This window comes from Salminus brasiliensis, chromosome 23 (assembly GCF_030463535.1).
Source record: "Salminus brasiliensis chromosome 23, fSalBra1.hap2, whole genome shotgun sequence".
NCBI lineage: Eukaryota > Metazoa > Chordata > Actinopteri > Characiformes > Bryconidae > Salminus > Salminus brasiliensis.
The window spans coordinates 9485395-9506691 of record NC_132900.1 but is presented as its reverse complement, the minus strand read 5'-3'; the positions used below and the strand labels follow the sequence as shown (position 1 = coordinate 9506691).

Genomic DNA, 21297 nt, shown 5'->3' with positions numbered 1-21297 from the left:
TCTTGTGTCCTGTGGATTGGCCATGTAGTTGGTGAGACTTTCTTATCAATGTTTACTTCCTTAATAAACATACTTATTATTCTGCAAGCCACTGAAATCACAGAAGTTTCACTTTGTGGGTTTTAAGTACTAAGTCAGCTTGTTTGTGCAGGCCTAAAGAACACCAGAGTGCTTTTAAAAAAAAGCAATTCTCCTTAAAAAACAGGATTTTATAGACATCCTAATTGAGCTCTGAAAAAAAAGTTGTTTTGAAGAAATCACTCCTGAATAGAGTGACAGTTTGGAGAGAAATTAAATTTTTTACATGGGGACGCTTTAGAGGAACCAAATGTGTGTTTAATGAGAAATATTTATATCCTTTTAATATGGAGCAAGGCTGATTTTATGGAACTGGGTGGAGAGGCATATAAAACCAACGCATCGTAGCACGCAACAGATGTGCGAGAAGCTTTAGCTGGAAAATGCTGCAGCATTCCCAGAAAGTTCCCACCTTTTCATCAGTGCAGATGGTGTTTGTTCACAGGAGCTCTGCAGATGCGTGTTGTATTTAATTTACTATTGGCAGATGAACTGCAGTAACAGGTTCATGTGTGTGGCAGGATTCTCATAAAAACACAATCCTTAGTTAAATTTTTCTCTAGTTCTCAGAATATTTAGGAATTATTCTGAAATGTTTTTTTTTGGTAATGATTCACACAAGCCTCACAAACACCCATTCCACTCATTTTGACGCAATCTGCAATCAAACAATGACCATTTAATGAAAAATCACACCATTTCCACCAGATGTAGTAGCCTTTTTATTATGTACAGCATACCTATTTTATGGTTTTTAATATCATCAAATTTAGAATGTAGTAGTTTATCTATAAAGATGAAATAACTTGATGAAATGAGTGCACAAAAGGAACTAAAAGTGCATCACAAAAAAGTTGTAACTTTTGTAATTTTTTATAGATACCGCTACCAAAGAGTGTGCAATGATTTAAGCATGTAGTTTACAGGATGATAACTGGTAAAGTGTTATGCTCATTAGTAGTTGTGATATTACTTATGATAGCATTACATTGCACTCATAGCTCAGGTTAAGCTAAAGAAGCAAACATTAATGTCTTGGCTGATGGGCAACATTTGGGCTAAGGAAACTTTATTTTTCTCTTACTGTTTCATAAAAATCTGAAAACAATGTAAACCCAGCAGCTTATTTTTGGTATGTTCTTTCTTGTAAGTGTTGTAGGGGCAGATGCAGGCAATGGCATCCGAGTGTTTATTCCAGACATTGGCATGTTCATGGCGGGCCTGGGCACCTGGCTGTTGTGTAGACGCCTTGAGCAGAGGAGGCCCCCTGAGGAAATGGCCCAGTATAACCTGGATTTTGAAGCCGAAGATCAGGTGAGATTCATATTGACAATTACAGTGTATTGTCAACTTTATTTTTGTCATATTCTTATTATTTCTCACTGAAATATGAAATAAAATAATGAACTAAAAACAATCATAAACATCTAAACAGTAAACAGTACTAGAGGAGGGTAATAAGATACTAATATGACAATACAGACTTATTCATCTTACTGACCTGCAGTGTTTCCCTCCCCTGAAATAATTGATCATTTTTCATATTCTGATAATTAGGGAAAACACATGGAATTGTATTTGTTATTATACATTATAAAAAGTTACATTCTGTCTGTCACCTTCTCAATTGCACACAAATAGACTCACATGCACAACAAAACAAAGCAAATACATAAGAAGAAGAGTAATTCACAAGATAATAAGTAATGCATGATAAATTAAATACTATAATGGAATACTATAATCTCTCAGTTTTCTCATTTTGCCTCTCAGGAGTTCTGTTGTAGCAGGTGTGGCAGTAGTACAGTAGTTCCATAAAAATATCAATTTCCCTGGTATTGCATTTATTGATTTACTGGCACAAGTCCATGCAGACAACTAACCAGATTCAAAGCAGTTATGATGATGAAAAGACACACATACTTGCATAGTCTAACACAAACATATTGTGTTTGTGCTAATCCAGCTATAAATCATCTCATCTTGATTTGCGTCCTTTATTACATGGACTGAAAGAAAAGTAACTGGAGTGTTTGTGCCAGCCTCACTAAAGCACATATTTTCCTATAATAAAACCATATTATATTGGGAACTGGAATTACTTGTAGACACAGTTATCAACCAGACAGTCTCTCTGAGCATAGTGGTATACTTGAATGAGAGTGAGATCATGTTATTTATATAATTTATTTATTTAAAATATAAACTGCTTGTGGTACCATGCCAAATACATGGCAGAGCTACAAAGTGCTAATGAGCATGATAACTTAAATGGAAAGCCATCAAATTTAAAAACATTAGTTTCACTAACAGTGTTGTTGCTGAGTACTTTTTTTCACTGTAAGGTTTTATTCTTGTGAAAACTGCTTTATTATGCTATTGAATTTAGGTGTGAAAAAAGAATGCATTGCAAGATTTAGACTGGAAGTTATCTCACAAGTAAAGGGAAATTAATTGCATTAACATCAATGTGACCGGTGCCTAATTCATTTATAGTTGTAATGAGTTCAGTTCAGGATTGTTTATACATGGCTGTCACTTTGTGTATTTAGCCTTGCATTTTGCATTACAGTTCTTTGTCACTGTTTTGGTCTTACAAACATTGTGCTTTAGCTTTTAAGAGCTCTATGTAGGAATGCTCGTAAAGACCAAAGCTAAGCATGGACTGAAAATTGCATTTAGTTTTTTAGCATTTTTAATTAATTAATCAAAATATATATAAATTATTTATCACTTGAGTAGTAGTAGTAGACTTGAATTTATGTGAAAGTGCAGAAAAGATTTTTGAATTGTCATAAATTTGTGGAAACATTGTTAAAGAAAAAATAAAAAATAATATTTGTTTTAATGAAAAAGCAGAAAATTAGAAAAGCAGACTGTAATCTGTCAGTACAGCATGTAAACTGATCATAAATGATCATGTAACTATGTGTATTGTCTAACTAGGTAATTACATTCTAATTATACATTATACATTATAATTACATTATAGTATAATAAGATGGCAGTCATGATGCTAATTGAATGCTAAGGGTTAATGTCCAAAGCTAGTCCTAGTTAATGTTCAAGAATTTAGCCTATAGTGTTAAATCAGTAAGCATTAGCACATGGTCTGTGAAGAGCTCATGGGTGTGTTCAGTAAAGCCGGTATGCCATACTAACGTTAGCAGGGTGCTGGTTCCAGTGCTTCAGGCCACACATGTGGAGCAGTTAAAAGCTTGTTTGGTTTATTATGTGTTGTTGCTGATGGGGTACAGCTTTACAGAGGTGGGTTAATATGCAGCATATTTGTGAAATTGCAGTTATCCAGAGACACACACCTTACTTTTTCTCACTTTCTAATTGGATATATTTTCCTGAAACGTCTTCAATCACCGTATGACTTCATTTCTTCTTAACTTTAATCAGTTTTATTTATAAAGAGTAATAAACCAGGAGTTGAAGGAACTAAAAAAATAACACAATGCAAACTGTATTCTGAGGGTTGCAGCAGGGATGCTTTAGTGAACATTATTATTGCCTGTTCTAAACAAGAAAAACATGCTCACTGTTTTTCCTTTGTGAGTGATTAGTTAATTGCAAATCCATCTTCTATTTAGTCTTTACTTTTTTCTCCAATGCACTGAGTAAAGCAGCACAGGGTTAACAAGCTAACATTATGTCCTGGTTCTGGTCTTCAAGTCAAGTCAAGTCAAGTCAAGTCAAGTCTTCTAGGGCACTTGCACAGTTTCTTAAACTGGGGCTAAGTGAGGTTTTGGAGAGTACTACTTGTGGGAGAATCATTTGCATACTCTGTTGTAGTTCTGATGTCATGTCATTTGGTGTAATTTCTGTGCAAACACTTGCAGGAGGAGGAGAGCGAAGATAAGAGGGACCTTGATGATGAAACTGACGAAATGCTCTTTGACGAGGACTTTGATGCTGAGGATGAGGCAGAGGAAGAGGATGGTGTTCTGGACGAGGAGGAAGAGGATGAGGAGGTGAAGGAGAGCACCAAGATGAAGGTCCTGCGCATAGTTGCAGGAGTGGCATCAAAAGTGAAGGAGATCATTGGCAACCTCATTACTACAGCAGGAAAGGTGGTTGTGACTATATTGCTGGGGCTGACAGGTAAGGAATGAGTTCTCCTGAATATCTACAGTACTATTGGACATGTTTTTACAGATAGGTTCAGAAAAGGCAAAGCTATAGTAAACCAGATATAAAATGGAAATGAAAAAGAAATTATACTGTAAAAGCCAGTTTATTTCCTAGTACAAAATAAGCCATTCACTAAGCTGTTTTAAAGTATTAAGATAAAATATCATGCCGTTCAATAAACAAATATACAGTGTGAAAAGTTTGTTATGATTTTTAAAGAAAATGAATTAAATCAGTTATTTGTCACATAAAACAGGTGTAATTGTGAGTGAAAAACTTCAATTAGTCATATAATCTTTACAGAGTGGTGAAGTTTTGTCATTTTGTCAGTGTCTAAAGCTTCTAAAGCTGTGTGTCTTGAATGTACTTTTAGCTGTGTATTCTCCTTAATTGCGTCAACATTCGTTTTGCCCACTTTCACAGGTATGATGCTGCCCTCTCTGACCTCAGCCGTTTACTTCTTTGTGTTCTTGGCTCTGTGCACATGGTGGTCCTTCTGCCACACCTTCGACACTCTCCTCTTCAGTTGTCTGTGTGTGCTTATGGCCATTTTCTCTGCTGGTCACCTCATCGTCCTCTACCTCTACCAGTTCCAGTTCTTCCAGGACAGCATCTCGGTCAACGACACCTACATCAGGTTTTGTAACAGATCTTCTGAAAATCTTTAACTAGATTTTGGCACACTTTCCTAATCTACTACCGATCTACAGTTGATTGTATATTAGAATACTAATGCATAGTTTATTTTCAGGATTTATTTTTTATGTAGTGTGTTGCAATACAAAGCTGTATATATACATATATATATATATATATATAGAGAGAGAGAGAGAGAGAGAGATGTTGAGGTATTGATTACCTTAAAAACTGAATAAGGAGCTTTTAAAATAAGGTTGAAAAATAGATTTCACATCATGAGAACAACAACAGGGCTATTAACTGTGCTGACTAAAGCACAGGAATAATGCACATTTAACATGTTGACTCTTAGTGATCTTGCAGCTGGTGTGCTACCATCATTGTGCCATTAACCATCATTAACCATCAACCATCAGTACTGTATTATTCTGAATGCTGACCAAGCCAGCAGTGGCTGTGTTCTGTATGTACTTTGACTTCTGGTGCTTTATCACCTTCATAATCAATACCATTGTTGTAAATAATTCATGCCTAAGTGCAACTCTGCCCTCCAGCATAGTGCTATGTTGTAGTGACCTTTTTTGAAACAACAGTAGAACATACTGTACCTGTCATCAAGTATTTTGAGGTCAGAACCAATTCAACATCTGCTGTGACAGTTTACCTAATTTTGCCATGACTGCTTTTTAAGAGTGTGTATCTTCTGCCTTTGTGTTAGAGTTTTCTGCCATTTAATGAAATGAAATGGTTTACGTCTTATTATATATAAGGATTTTCTGGTGTTGGTGTACCCTCCACAAAATGGCAAAAGCAGACATGTGGATGTTTGGGTGGATGTTTAAAATTTTGAGCCAGTAACCACAGATGCAGATCATCTTTTTTGGAAGGCAGTGGGTATAAATTATATAATTTTATATATAATTCATAACACTGTTGTACAAGCAAAACTCTCCTCTACCTCTGCTGAGCATATTATCCTATTCGTTGCCAATTCAGCTAAAAGACAGCCTCACTGGCTACCATCACACTGAGTGAAGAAGAGAGAGGGGTGGCCATTCTTTGGTAATGGTAATGCTCACCTCGACTTCCAAACATAGATTTCTTGACTCTGAATCTTTTGATGGTAGGGGAGCACTTAGATGAGGTTGTGCAACTCAAGAGCCTTGTTAAATTTGTCATTTTGACCAAACAGGTGCACGTCTTAAGAATGTATCAAAAAGTAGTATACTTGATCTACCTTCTTAGAATATTTTTACCAGACCTGTAAATAACTGTAAAAGGTTCCTGGCTAGCTCCCTGTCATCACAGTGACCAGATTGCTAAACCTTAAAGAGCAGAAGGAAATCCCACATGCCTGACTTTTGTCATAAGATTTTTCCCTGGCTGATCTATGTCACTCTACAGGGACAGCATCTCTGTGTCTATATTTAACTAATATCCCATTATCTGTGAGATATTTCCATTGATGTGAGTCATTCTAAAATGCCTCTGCTTTTCTCATACTACTAACTTGTCACGCTCTGATTGGGCTGCTGATGGAGCCAAGGTCTCTTTATACACCCAGCACTTTCCCAATGCCTTTGTATTGTTGTCCTTGACTTCCTGGTTGGAAATTGATTTTAGGAGCTTTAATTCGGTCGCCTTGGAACAGTAAAGCCATTATTTCTAAGTATAGCTGCATTGCCTCGGACAACTCTCACCCCCTCCTATTCATTTGGCCTAATCTCAGGCTCCTTTTTAAAAGCAGTCAATTTGATGGATCAACGCTCTGTGCTCTTTATCAGCACATGCTATAAGTGGAGTTTATGAGCCTGAGGATTATGTGCATGATGCTAAACTACATGCTGTGAGGACTACATGTAACCACTGGTGCTAAATAAACACCTGCAGTGAGCACTGGAGGCTGATGTACCTCTTTGTTGTTCACTGGTTTTAATACTACAAGTAATCATTTAAAGGTGGAGTTAACAATTCTAGAGGAAGATTGTTGAAATTCGAATTCAACTTCCCCTCCAACCAAAATCCATGAACTTGCATTGCCAAACCATACAAAATCCTTCCTGAGTTTTTTTTTGTGCCTTTGAACATAACCACCATAAAACAATCAGAAAATAAAATTTTATTTCACTGATTCACTGCTTTGTTCTTGTGTGGGAGCGTAATATACAGTAAATACAGTAAAAAAACAAGCAAGAAATAGATGTTTCTACAAACCTTTCTGTGTCTACAGTACAGTGATTGACGAGAGAACCGTAGCATTGTACCAGCTAAGATAACAAATATTACGCATTTAATTAATAAATGAATAATTCAAATAATCCCACTGTTCTACTAAAATTATTTTTAGGTCTTTGTGGCCATAAATGAGATTTGCAAACATTGTATGGAATATACATGATGTAACATTAGTGTAAACAACATCACAGCAAGTATTGTAGCTAACATTAATTATTTGGGTTAATTATTCGGATTGGCAAACTGTCACTAATTAGCAAACAAGACAAAATGATGCTGACCTATTGGCTCTGTGAAACAGCAAATATAAGTTCAATTCTGTCAAGCAGAAGAAAAGCAACTTCCTCATTACTTTTTTTATGTCGTTCAAGGTGTTGAATCATGTGTTAACATGGCTATTTGCTCTAGCTTGATCTAAAAACATCTTTGTCAGTCTTTGTTCTTTGAATCCTCTTGGCTTGGCCATCTTTCCATGACAATGCACGCAACAAGTACTATGTGCACGAGCACGAACAACCCCTGTTGCTGATTGGCTGAAGTAGTGTTGTGTCTTCCGTTCTGAACCACTTTGTTTGTTTTCCATTTAGAGAGCCAGGGCTTTTTTTCACTGCTTACAGAACAGACAGCTAGTGGACCACAAGGAGATATCCACTGAATATGACAAAAAGTGTATTGGATTAAAATATCTAATTACACACTTAACACATTTGGCTGTGTGGGTGATATTGATGAATGTAGAATTTTTGGATCTCCCTAGTGAAATCTGCAGAGATTGCGTTTCTTTTGCATCACTTACATTAGAAATGGTGTGCATAAGTGTGCCACATGTTGAGGGTGACATGCTGCTTCCTGGGCATACTGACTCACTGTGCAAGTGGCAGCTTATACAGTAGGCGTGTCCATGTCCCATGGCCTAATTGTGGTTGTTGACAGAGTCTTGGCCTTGGTCTGCACGACTGTTGAGAGAAAGCGTGGACAGGCGCCACTTCCCACATTGTGTCCTGTTTGCATTCACAATAGAGCCATGGAACTTGGTCATTCCTAAGTACAGGAAGGAGCCCAAGCAGGAAGTGACATCATCATAATAAAGGGTCAAGTGAATGTAGCACTGGCCTCAGTTAATCATTGAAAGAGAATGAAGGCATTGCAATGCCTAAAAAAGCTTAAAGAAATCACCAGCTCTCTCTCTCTCTGTCTCTCAACAGGTTGTTCGGCATCTCATCAGTAGTCAGAACAGACTGTGTCTCCACATGGAGGTTTACTGTGCATTCAGATCTGGGGTGGCACCACTGTGTCAATCCAATCATGCTCCTGATACTGTACTACACACTGGCCACGCTGATCCGCCTCTGGCTGCAGGATCCCATGATCACGGTTAAGACTGATCAATTTTTTATTTTTTTATTGTGGGCTCTGAATTGTAGCATTACACATGAAGTATACGTCAGGATTTTGGGCCTTTACAGTAAGATGTAAAACTATAGAGCATTCCGTCCCCTGTCAAAATCTTTATCACTTTACAACCATGACAAAAGTAATATTCCCGCTTCCTATTCCTCCCACTCTCTCCTTACGTGCTACCCTGCAGTGCATAGTTTTATAGTGTGGTCAATAATCCAATAATCCTTTGAAAACCTGCATGTATGAGAACTTATTGATCTGTGTTTCTCTGTTTACAATTTGGAAAGCTAGCAGTATACTGTCTTATTACACTGTAAATCTGTAGGTGTCAATAAAGAGAAGCCATTCCAGAAGGTAGTCAATGTTAATGTTGATATCAGTATAATTATGTTTTGCGTTCATATAGCAAGATAGATTTTATTTACCTTTAGGCAGGTAATATTACATGTAATCATTATTATATTTTATGTTCATGGCATACAGAATAAGATATACACATTTGTCATAAGAAAACACCAACCTCAATATTTCAATTAGTACCATTTTTATAAAACAAAATTCAGTCTTCAGCTGCACTTTACAATGTGTCAGAATGTTGTGACAAATGAATCAACAGAAATGTTGAACAGTTGACAGGGGTAGTATGTATAGTACTGTGCAAAGGTCAGAGAACGTATAACATTATATATTCATATACTGAAATTTCAAAAATGCAGATATGTACAATTCAGTAAGTTTTCCATTCTCTACAAAGAACATACTTGCATGCATTCTAAAGCATATTTATATTGTTTATTGCAAGAAACCATTAGACATTAAATTACAAACACTTTAGTTTAGTGTTTAAATATTGTTTTTTGTAAATAGTTTTTTTTGTTAAATAAAAAAAATAAATAGAAAATGTTCACTAAAATGTTCAGAATATTCTTATATTTATATTTATTTCATGTAGATGCTTTGTTGACTTCTTTTTTTTACTTAGGAAATACACAGCCTAAGCATGATCAACTGTTAACAATGGACAATAATTTACTTGCCTTTTCTCATAGGAGACTGAGGAAGAGGAGGAGAATGAAAACTGTGAGGTCCAGACAGCAGACAAGAGAAGACAGCTGTGGTGGAGGGCACACCAAAGGACAGAGGAGAAAAATGTAAATAATGTGACCAGTGAAAATGTCTTAGTCTTTAGCCAAAGGTTAGCAGAAGGCAGTCATATTGTTCTAGCTGCAGGTTTACAGCTCTCTTCGGCAGGACTGAAAGCTTTTGGCCTAGGCAGGCAGGAGTGAATGATGGTTTCTAATTTCAGTTGCGTTGCTCCTCTTTGTTCCAGCTTAGCATTGATGTTAGAGAACGGGGTAATGCCATCGACCTTCTTTGCTGGTCAATACCTTCACCTTGCTCTTTTCTTCTCTCTCCATCTCTCTCTCCCTAGCTACTGTCCACTCAGGATGGTTATAGCACCTCTGAGGTTAGAGCACATTTGTGGTTTTCCCAAGTGTTATGCAAGCCTCTTTTTTACACTCTTTTCACACTGGGCTTTTTAAAGATACTGACATGCCTCATTATGTGGATCTTTCACTGTGAATATGTATTTCCCATGTAATTAAATATTAGGATAAATCGGCTAAGCAGATTCATTATTTAGGGTACCCATTAAATTTTAAAGTAAAGTTTCTGTTTACCTTACAGGCAGTGATAGTAAACTCCAATGGAACATCTTTTGGCTATGTCTCCACTCTGAATTCAGAGAATGGACCAGTTGGCTTAGACCTCTATTCCACTCCTAAGTATAAAGTGGACCAAACCAATGATGTTGAAGGTAAATACTTGCATACTCTTCATATGAAAAAGAACATTTTAAATGTCCCTCAGAGATGCATGGTTTCTGTTTTATAGACATTTGGGACAGTCCTGTCGGAAGACAGGTCCTAATTAGTCATTGTCTTCAAAAGAGCCTCGCTTGTTGTATAGCATTTTAAATGAAAAGAAACAGCAGCAGCAAACAGTGCATTTGGGACATTCTTCAAAATCATGACACATAGTAACGCTAACCCGGCAATCAGAAACTTACTCAGCCAGCATTATTGCTAACTTGGCTAGCATGCTTGCTAAGCTAACTTTAGCTCTAGACAACCTGTCAGATCGTACTGCTAACTAGCTAAAATTAACCACAGGAACATCTTTTATCACAGCATCCACAAGCACAGAAACGTTAAATGTCCTAAACACAAGCAATAATAATATAAAAAATAGAGCTCTTTAATGTATCTCCATCCTCCAAGCTTTTTTTAGGATAGTGATTGTCTTGGGAGCATGCATATGCTGCTAAAAAAACTGCCTAATACATAAGGGACGCCCTTGTTTTTTATAATTTCTCACTTTGCAGTGGTTTATTGAGGGAACATATTTATTATAGAGGGAAAATATATTACGATCTGGGGACAGCATACAGGAAGTGATGGCAGAACTGTAGTTTGTCTGCAAAACTACATAGTTGTTGGAGGAGCCTGTCCAAAACTGTATAACAGGGGATCCAGAGTGGTTTTGCATGTATGATATTGTTTTTTTAATATTGTAGATAACATGCTATAGAATGAGAATTTACAAATGTAATAAAATAAATATGCTTTTTATAAGGCTGAAATGTGGTGGTTTTGTTTAGTAACCACTGTAAATATATATATATATGAAGTAAACAATTGGTGGTTACCCAGAGTAATCACAGCGCATTTAAAGCAAACACATAATAACACAGAGGAATGGTGATAGAAACGGGACCTGCACCTCAGAAATTACCTTTGGCCCTGCACCTACAAATAATACACTCCTCAAATGTGTCCACATCAGTAAATCTGGCTTTTTGAAAGCTGTTCTCTGTGTGTGCACAGCTGCCTCTCATGGACTGCACAAAATATATAATGATTGCTGTACTTAAAATACTAATTAAAATACACTGAAATATATTATTTAAAATAATGTGACTATAGGAAATAGACAAGCAGTGGAAAAGTGTAAAGTCAGATTTGAATTGCTAACTGCTGGTTGATTTGTGGTTATAATGACAACATGTGACTGTGTGTAATGTGACTTGTACCATTCCACACAGACCAGAAAGATGGAGAGGTGTATGAAGTCGTGGAGGTGCCACAGGAAGAAGAAGAGGAGAAGACTGAAGGCAAAGAGCAGGCTGACAACCCTGGCACTCTAGTCAAAGTTTTCAAATTCATAATGAAGCAGAGCTATGTCTGTGCTCTCATCGCCATGATGGTAAGCAGGTTAAAAGTCTGAGATTAATGAAGAATGATCAAGTGCCTGAAAGTGTATAATTGTCCTTGTGTTTATGTAGGTCTCTCCTATGTCAGCTGGTTGATAAGTTAACTTTTAGCATATATCTTTTTCAGAAGTGCATAACACCAGCCTTTGTAACATTTCAACCTGCCAGTCATGTTGGATAACTGCTCAGAAGAATCTGTTTTCCCCCTTTTTTTGCTAGCCAGTCAGCTAGCAAATAACTTGAATCAGTTTAAGACAGATGTGTGATATTAAGGCATGTGTTTTTTGCTTTTGTTGATAAGCTTCTATTACTTGTTACCCATAAGCCAAAGAAGCAAACTTTCAACACCTGCTCGTTTAATGGGATGAGAATGAGATTGAATAATTTCTTTTTTTAACTGTTTTTTAACTCTCTAACTGTTCTTTTTTTCTCCTTATCTCATAGACCTGGAGCATTACATACGTCAGCTGGCTGACATTTGTGTTCCTGTTGTGGTCCTGCGCCTTGTGGATGGTGCGGGATAGGAGAAAATATGCCATGCTTACCTCACCCTTCATGGTGGCCTATGGTAACCTGTTGCTGGTGCTGCAATATATCTGGAGCTTTCAGGGCTTACATCCTGTCCCCGGCCTTTTCCTCAAATCCACTGATCCCTTCTCTGAACTCAGCTCAAAGGTATCAGTAGAAAGACCAATTTCAACCCAAGTAAAAGAAAGTCCTTTTTTCCAGAAGGTTTCCTAGCGTTCTACTTCATGTATTTGTGTTTGAAGGGTACCAGGTGCGTGTGTAAAGCAGTTGAATGCAATTTGATAAATGAATATACCCCAAACAGTAGTTGTTTTTTTAGTCATAGGTATATTTAGTTGGTTTGTAGTTATATTTAGCAAGTTTATGTGGGTGCACTTGGTAACTCACTCTGTCTGTGTGTCGTTAGGTGCTGTGTTTGCTGAGTTTCTGGCTGCTATTGCGCCAGACTTTGACCGAACGCCAGGAGAAGTTGAAAGAGGAAGCAGTTCTTTCAGAAGTTACAGTGGACACTGAGAAAAAGGGTGAGACAGCCAACTTAGTTTTTGTACAGTACATCTTTTGACCAAATACAGCAATGCCAGCATTCTGTTTTTGTGCAGCAGAGGATGTAAAGAAAGAAAGTGCAAGGTACAGCTCACAGAATGGTATGGAATTGTAAAGTAAAGTGGAAAAAGAAAAGGAAAACCTTGAGCACTCCAAGATATTTGAGCTCTCGTCCCTAATTAGCTTGGTCACTAACTTGACTTATTTACAGTCATTGTAAGCTACTGCTACTGCCTACTGCTTGTAGGATTGCTGGAAAAGGCAAATTAAACCCCTTGTTTGCCTGCAAAAACCTTCAGGATAATTTAAGTGTAGTTGTGGTGCACTGTTCTAGTATGCAGCAACACCTGCACAAATATGACCTTCATTAAAGATTTACCAGAGAAAACACATCCCTGAATCCTTACAACACAATTTAGTTTTCAAAGCAACATCTAAACAAACCTGATGCGTTTTAGTAAGTCCTATTGACTTCAGTAGAATTGAAATGTCATCTTTAACTTTGTCCCATTTGAATATGATATCCATACCGAGTTTTTTTTCTTGAAACATGGTAATGCCTGCTATACTCTTGATTGGAATGCCTTCAAATACCCCTTTAAATGAACTCATACTCCTAGAAGTTAATATTTTTTATATATATATTTAGGGTTATGTGTTTGCTTTTAGAGTTTAGACAAAGATCTGATCATATTTCAGGTCAAATTTCAACATCTTATATTTAAAATTTTTTAAATACCTCTGCCATCTAGTGGTTTTCCGGTAGCCTGCAAATGCTCACTATAAGTAGCATATTCAGGGTAAGAACAACAAACCTGTTAGAAAAGCATCCTAGAAGTCTTCTCATGAAGCTGAGAGTATGTCAGAAGATCTTTTGTCTGAAATCCATCCACTGAGTGGCTGTGGTTAAACATCGTACATCATACTGTTACGTCTGGGCGTGGATTGCTATACACTATATAAAGGTAAAGGTGCACGTATTTGTCACTGTACAGCGAAATGTGTCCTCCGCATTTAACCCATCTGGTAGTGAACACACACTCACACACACACACATGTGTTAGGGGCAGCGGTGGGCAGCCAACTCCAGCGCCCGGGGAGCAAAGAGGGTAAAGGGCCTTGCTCAAGGGCCCAACAGTGGCAGCTTGCCGAGCCCGGGAATCGAACCCACAACCCTGTTATCGATATCTCGGCGCTCTAACCGCTGAGCCACCACTGCCCCTGTAGCCACCACTGCCCCTGTCACAAATGAGAAGAAATGTTTTGTGTTGCAGAGGAGGAGAAGCAAGTGGAAGAGGAGGATGGCGAGAATGACCTGATGCAGGTTGTGGGAAAACTGGTGATGGCTGTGTTGGTCAAGTACTGGATCTACATCTGTGGCAGCATGTTCTTCTTGGTTAGCTTCGAAGGACGCACAGTCATGTACAAGATTTTCTACATGATGATGTTCCTCTTCTGTGTAGCTATGTATCAGGTACTGCTTACATTGCACACATTTTGTAGCTTGTAAGTAAAGTATTACATATTCACTTGCTAAATGTATTCAAATTCGAATAATTTCGAGCTACTGGATGCACTGCAAGTCTCAGATTGTTCAAATTGTAGACCTCGGTTTAGTTCAAACCTGTGGACTAAATCCCACTGTTCACATACGCTTTAGAAGTTAAGGTGGCCTTCCTGTCTCTAGGTGCACTTCGAGTGGTGGCGGAGGATCCTAAAGTATTTTTGGATGTCGGTTGTTGTGTATACTATGCTTGTACTTATCCTCATCTACACCTGCCAGTTTGACGCCTCCATCCCCATCTGGTCTAAAATGACGGGCATAAGCGTAGAAAAGTGAGTATATCAGCCCCCAGCAGGTTTGATGAGTAACTAATGGTGGGTAAAATGGTTCATTTGTGGCTGCCTGGCGATGCCACAATGCCAGCAGTTCGAAAAGAGGCAGTGGCTGGCTTTGCATGTATCAGAGGAGACATTTTAGGTCCTTACTCACCTAGTGTTAGGTGCTAGTGCTAGGGAGGATTACAAACGGGTGGGTCAATTGACACTACCAAACTGAGAGAAAAGGGAGAAAAATGTATGAATTTGTGTTAATCAAATATTCCTGAAATACAGTCAGCAGTTATCACATCAAACCTGTCCATTATTCAAAAATATGTTTTTTGCTCCTTGACTCCCCCTACAGGTAGGGAGTGTAATTCACATGTACTTCATTATGCCACTCCATACAAACTTAGATTCGTACATTTTACAAGCTGAGAGATACAGAACGTAAAGGAAGCTTGTGGACTGACAGACTACTGCAGAGTAATATTAAAGTAATTAAGGGTTACACAGTGTTCCGCAGTTCTCATGAGAGGTCTCATTCACGCTTCAAAAAAGTTAGTACAGTAGCAGACTGGAGTGGCAATGACAGAGATGCCATTCTCCCTATTACAGTGAGTAGAGCATTATGTTGCTTTAAGCAAACACTTATTTTTTTAGCAACACAAAGCCTGATAACAGAGCCCTTGCAGTGTTTCTGCAAATCATCTTGTAAATATTTAATGTTGCAATGGTTTGAAAAGTTATACAATTACTGTATAAATAGAACCAATTAAAAGTACATCAAATTAAAAACTATAAACAAACAAAAAATATATATATAGTTCTGTTAAAATATTGCGACCCCCCCTTGCTCTCTCTCCCTCTTTCTGTTTTTAATCTCTTCTCTTTCTCTCATGCAGACTAAATAAGCTGGGTTTGGAGAAGTTCGAATTGAAGACTCTGTTCACACGGATCTTTATCCCCACTTCCTTCTTGCTAGTGTGCATTCTTCACCTGCACTATTTCCACGAACCCTTCCTTGAGCTCACTGACATCAAAGCTGTGGTTGCAAAACAGGACAGTAGCATCTACAGGTGAGGAGCTTCTTTACAACAAGTATGTTTCGATAAGTATATTCTAGAAATGTATCATTTTAGCCGACATCTTGTATTATGTGGAAACGACAAACTGTTTTAATAAAAGACCTTACTGCCTTATATGACTCTCATTATTTATTAAATATTATTAAATGTGAATTGTCAGATACAGCTGTCAGTTGGAGTTTCACTGAATGTCATGTTGTGTTTTTTTTGATGACTAACTAGCTCTAGACAAAAAAAATAGAGTTTTGGTGTTTTAACACTGGTAAAGCATACCTCAATATCGGCAGATATTATCATGTCATTATTCTGTCAGTGTAGATGTTTTATACTTACCTTTCTCCTGTTCGTCCTGGTCTCATCTTAACTAGTCGTCTGCTCTTGTCTCTCCTTGCCATTTTTCATTGTACTGGTTCCACAGCCATGCCAAAGTCAGTGCTCGTATCTGTCTGATTATGGATAGGTGGGTGATTGGTCTCATCCTACAGCATCCATGGACCCTCCTCACTGTGAATGCATTAATCGCCTTTTGACCCCCCTCTCTCCTTTCATCTCCAACTCTTTTTCCCTACTTCAAATTTGCTTATAACACAGTTAGTGAAACTATAGTAAAACTAAAAGGTTTGCTTATTCCTCTCCTGAGATTAAACCTTATATAGTAATTTATTTTAGTAATGGATGTAGCAGTGCACTGAATGTTTAGGCACTGTTTTATTTGTTTGTGAATGTATCAGTTCCTGTTATTTCAGTCCCTGGCATACTTCATGCACCACTGAAGACCATAAAAGACCCATTGGCCTGACCTTCAGTAATCTCTATCTGTATAGACATCTTCTTTCCATCCTCTCACTGCATTTTCCTTTCCTCAGCATGTCAGTAATGTTCACCTCATTTCCCACAGACTCCCTTTCTTCCCTACTGTTATCTGATGATGTTTTATGGTTCTACAGAATTGTTCACTTGTATCTGTCTTTAACTTAGCAATTTGATATTTAAATTAGGACTGTCACTGTCAATGATTATTATTATGAATTAATTAAGTTAGTTACTTAACAGTAAGCAGCCATGCATATGCTCCAAAATACAGTGTCAGTAAAAGATAAACTACATAAATTAAATCACATGTTCAGCTATGTTTCCTACTAAAAGAGCAGTAGAAGATTTTCAAATATGCATGCTCATCATGCAAATGGGCAACATTATTGCATATTCATTAGGACTGTACATTTTAGTATATGATATTTTTTTTGTTTTAAATGAATAGTATGATAGTTTTGAGATGAGATGATAGTTTTTTTTGTGACAGCCCTAATTTGAATCCTAGTCTTTTGTCCACTATATTTTTCTACTCTGTAAGTTATTGCTTTTTTAACAGCATCAAGCAAAAAATCCCCCCTCCTCAGAGCAAGTAAGTAAGTTTGCGGCAGTACTGTTAAAGCTTACAATGCCCTGCTGCCATGCCATGCCAGCTTTCAAATCCCTTGCCCTTCATCATTTGAGGAGACAGCACTTATGGCACTTTTGACCTTTTTTGCTCTACTTTAGAACTTCATTGATATTTTAAGCATTGTTGAACACACTTTTAATTCTGACTGAGATTGCTGGATCGTTTTGCTTTCTACCCAGTACATTTGATTCTACCTCTGACTGACTACCTATGCCAATGAAATGACTGTTCATGTTGAAATGCTTTCATACACAACCACCTCCTGGCTGTCATGCGAAGGACTCAGAGCATCCATTACCCAAAATCCTGCTTGTACAACACAACCCAAGTCAAGTTCTTTGCTATTTATAAAACACTAACCTATATTGTCTTTTTCTCATTGGAAGTCAGATTATGGAATGTTAAATACATATTACATAAACAAATGATAATGTTTTTTAGTGAATCTAAGTGTTTATTAACATGGATGGTTAGTGCTTTTATAAATGGGCAAACACACTCTCTGTCCCGTTTCTAAAAAAAACAACAACTTTGATTTACAGACTTGCCCACCCAGATGGGAGCTTGGCAGACCTTACCATGATGAGCTCCTCGCCTGAGCCCTTACTCAAAGAGGAGAGAGAGAAAGAGGTGCTTGTGGTGGAGGCCATCGTAGAGGATAAAAAGAAGGAGGACTCTGTCCACCTGTCTAGTCACGAAGGAAGCCAGCAGTGCAGTGTGGCCACAGATCCAGAAATTCCATCAGAGCAGAGCTCAGGTATCGCCTGATAGGCTTAAATTATGTTTTGCATCTCTTCTAACTATTAGCTATAGTTGTTGTGATCAATTTATTCTGAACTGGCAGATAAAAATGATGCAGTCTGAGCAGGCTCCAGCTCACAATTTTTAAAGCATTTAACTACGATTAAACTGTGTTAATATATAAATATATATTGAATATAACAGAAAAAGTTTAAGTCAACTATGATATGGGCATTATTAGATACATAGATCATTATCTGCGCTAAAACTAAACAGCAATATGATAATGTGTCAATATCTGTAACAACTGCAACAACTTGCAAACTATGAAGCACTGAGGGCTCAGATTAAGGTACAGGTGATCATCATAAAATTAATCAGGTAATGAGTGAGGCTGGAAAGGATGTAAAACCAAGAAAAAAGACTAAATATTGCTAAAAGGCCATTGGAGCCATTGCACAGAATAAGAAGGGCGGAGCTGGTGACTATATCATGGTATCCTGGTAGAGATAATATATTGCCAAGCATTACAGTTTTGGTTTAGCTTGTTTTGCTCATTTTTACCTCCACATAAAAAACACCAATATGAGTCCTTGGGCAAGACTCCTAACACTGCATTGGTCCACCTCTGTAATTCAAGTAACCTTGGAAGTCGCTCTGGATAAGAGCATCAGCTAAAATGCCACAAACGTCTGTTTGTCGGAGAAGTATGCTGCCAGTATGTCCTGGTATGAAACTCTAACCACATTTTTTCACATTTGCAGCTACTGTGAGACATGCAAAGAAGCGTGGGAATTAACGTAGAATTTATATTATCTAGATTGTCGGTCAGTAAATCAATGTCCAGTTAGTTGAACTAGTTGTGCTAAGCCTGTGTTCAATACCTGCAAAAATTATTCTTCATGGTATGTGTCACATCATAGCTCTCCTTCTCATGTATTATTGTTGTTTTTGCTTTCATTACGAGTTTTGTTCTGTTCCATTCCTCTTTTTCAAATACATAGTGTATGATGTGAAGCATATAGAGCAAGGGCAGTTTCTGCTGTGTTGATCACAGGATGCAGTTAGTAGGGTAATAAAAGACTTTAGCGCCAGGAGCAATATAAGGAGTTCTGGGGTAGTTTATATGCACTTTACGAGCTTTATTATGAGTCATTTTATCATTGTACACGGCCACAGCTTGTGCAACAGCTTTTGGAAAGCTAAATCGATTATAGCTTGGCATCATTTGGTTCCTTGCAAAGCTAACAAACCTGAGTATCATTCAGCAGGATTTTTTAAGAATGCTTCACACAAAAATATGTACAAATTATAATCTTATGATGTGTTCAATGTTAGATCTGAAGAGCAAGTGGCACCTGGTGGTGGATCGTCTGACTGTGCTGTTTCTAAAGTTCCTGGAGTACTTCCATAAATTGCAGCTTTTCATCTGGTGGCTGCTGGAGATCCATATAATCAAGATTGTATCTTCCTACATCATACTAGTGTCTGTCACAGAGGTAATAACAAGGTTACATGTAGAGATGCAATGCATTGATTTTTAAATGTTCAGATTAATTGTAGTAAAATAATCTAATACTTAAAGCATACACTAATGTTTGTGCCAAATTTCAAAAGAATATTATATTTTGTATTGTATTTTCTATATATCTTCATTGTGTAAATATTTCCTCCAGTCACATTTATGTTTTCTGTGTGTTTAACCACACCAGTAGTATTGACTTATTATATTGATATGTGAGGTTCCATAACTGTTTCATAAAAAAAATAAATAACTGAGAAAATTATTCTGAGATCAAAGATGCACAACTCTAATGCTGTGTTTTTTGCAGGTGTCTCTTCTGAACTACGTTTTACTGGCCTCCTGGGCCTTTGCTTTGCCTTATCGTCAGTTCCGTACATTGGCCTCCAGCATCTGCATCGTGTGGACCTGTGTTATAGTCACCTGCAAAATGTTGTACCAGCTTGATACTATAGAGCCAAAAAACTACTCCATACAATGCAAGAAGGTGCGTGCCTGGGTTTTAGAGTTGAACCTACCTTGATTTTCTTTCATGGCTTGTTCTTTTTTCACGCTGGCCATGGTGGTTTGAGGTTGAGGTCATTATCTTCTTTTCTGCTTTAACCTTTTGACAGACTGTTTAAAAAGAGAGATTCCTCCCTATTGTTAACAGTTGTTTTTTTTCCTGAAACGCAGTTTCACGCCTTTAATACCTTTTGTCATGATACATGGCATGATATTTATAATGCCATCTGTTAGATATACAATGGAAATGAGATCAATGCCCTTTTGTATAAGTGGCAAAGTTTTTAAAAGTTTAATTTGATATTTCACATCCTGCAATGTGACTATTGCGCATGTGCATATTCCAATAAGAATGCTGAGTCAATGTATTGAGCAGCCCTAATGTGATCTGTCTCTCACTTGAGTCATTACTATTAGTAGTAGTAGTAGTAGTAGTAGTAGTATTCATGTATTTCTACTTAATAAATATAGATTCCTCAACAATCTGAGCAAAGTGAACACTCACTGACAAAACGACCCACATGCAAATGAGAAAGCATGTGGGTTTTGAGCCTTATTTTTGTGCTTGTGTTTTGACCATTAAAATAGGGCTTTATATCGGCAAATGGAAATGCAGTTTGAAATGCATCTTAATACATATCCTGCATTTTGTGGCTTTGTTTCAATATTTCCCATCAGCCCGTGTTTGAAAATACACATGGCAAATCTTACATAAATACATCTATGTTGTACAATGGTGAGGTGGACCCTGCAAATTGGGTTGGGCTGGAGAAGGCAGATGGTCTCTTGGCATATTTGAGGGTAAGGAAATTGCTCACACATTAAAACCTTATTAATTAGATTAAACTTAATGGTTAGTTTATAGCTATTTGTAAAAGTAATCACAATTCAAATGAGTCAGTGCAATCTATTTCCACAAATCAAATTGTATTTTTTGTTGCTAAGGTTTCATGTACACATTTTGTCAAAATATTTCTTGGTTTTAAGATTTCTTGTAAGAAAAAAAAATACCATATAAACGTTTCAGGATCAACTGTTGTATTTTTTTATAGCAAAAGGCACTAAATCAAAAACATTGCTGATACTGTTTTGTGCACCTTTGTTTTTTCCAGAATAATTTACTAATCGTGGCCATTTTGGCTTTTGAAGTTACCATCTACAGACATCAGGAGTATTTCCGGCTGCACAACAAACTTTCTCCTCCCCCATCTAGAACCATCTTCCATGATATTACTCGCCAGCACCTTGACAATGGGATTATCAACTGTGTCAAATACTTCATTAACTACTCCTTCTACAAATTTGGAGTCGAGGTATGTCAGATCAAAATGGAAACTTT

The 21297-nt window shown here is 37.3% G+C and overlaps 1 protein-coding gene across 1 annotated transcript in view; it reads left to right on the top strand.

The window, feature by feature from the left end:
* Positions 1–21297, top strand: part of piezo2b (piezo-type mechanosensitive ion channel component 2b) — a 67816-nt gene that overhangs the window by 20559 nt on the left and 25960 nt on the right. Inside the window, exons 5-22 of the mRNA XM_072668619.1 lie at positions 1230–1392; positions 3927–4188; positions 4642–4855; positions 8298–8466; positions 9543–9644; positions 9926–9961; positions 10183–10312; positions 11600–11760; positions 12212–12442; positions 12702–12816; positions 14113–14312; positions 14526–14674; positions 15565–15738; positions 17734–17948; positions 19271–19431; positions 19765–19941; positions 20637–20759; positions 21071–21271. Of these exons, the coding sequence (XP_072524720.1) occupies positions 1230–1392; positions 3927–4188; positions 4642–4855; positions 8298–8466; positions 9543–9644; positions 9926–9961; positions 10183–10312; positions 11600–11760; positions 12212–12442; positions 12702–12816; positions 14113–14312; positions 14526–14674; positions 15565–15738; positions 17734–17948; positions 19271–19431; positions 19765–19941; positions 20637–20759; positions 21071–21271 (2983 nt within the window). The remainder of the gene's footprint in view (positions 1–1229; positions 1393–3926; positions 4189–4641; positions 4856–8297; positions 8467–9542; positions 9645–9925; positions 9962–10182; positions 10313–11599; positions 11761–12211; positions 12443–12701; positions 12817–14112; positions 14313–14525; positions 14675–15564; positions 15739–17733; positions 17949–19270; positions 19432–19764; positions 19942–20636; positions 20760–21070; positions 21272–21297) is intronic.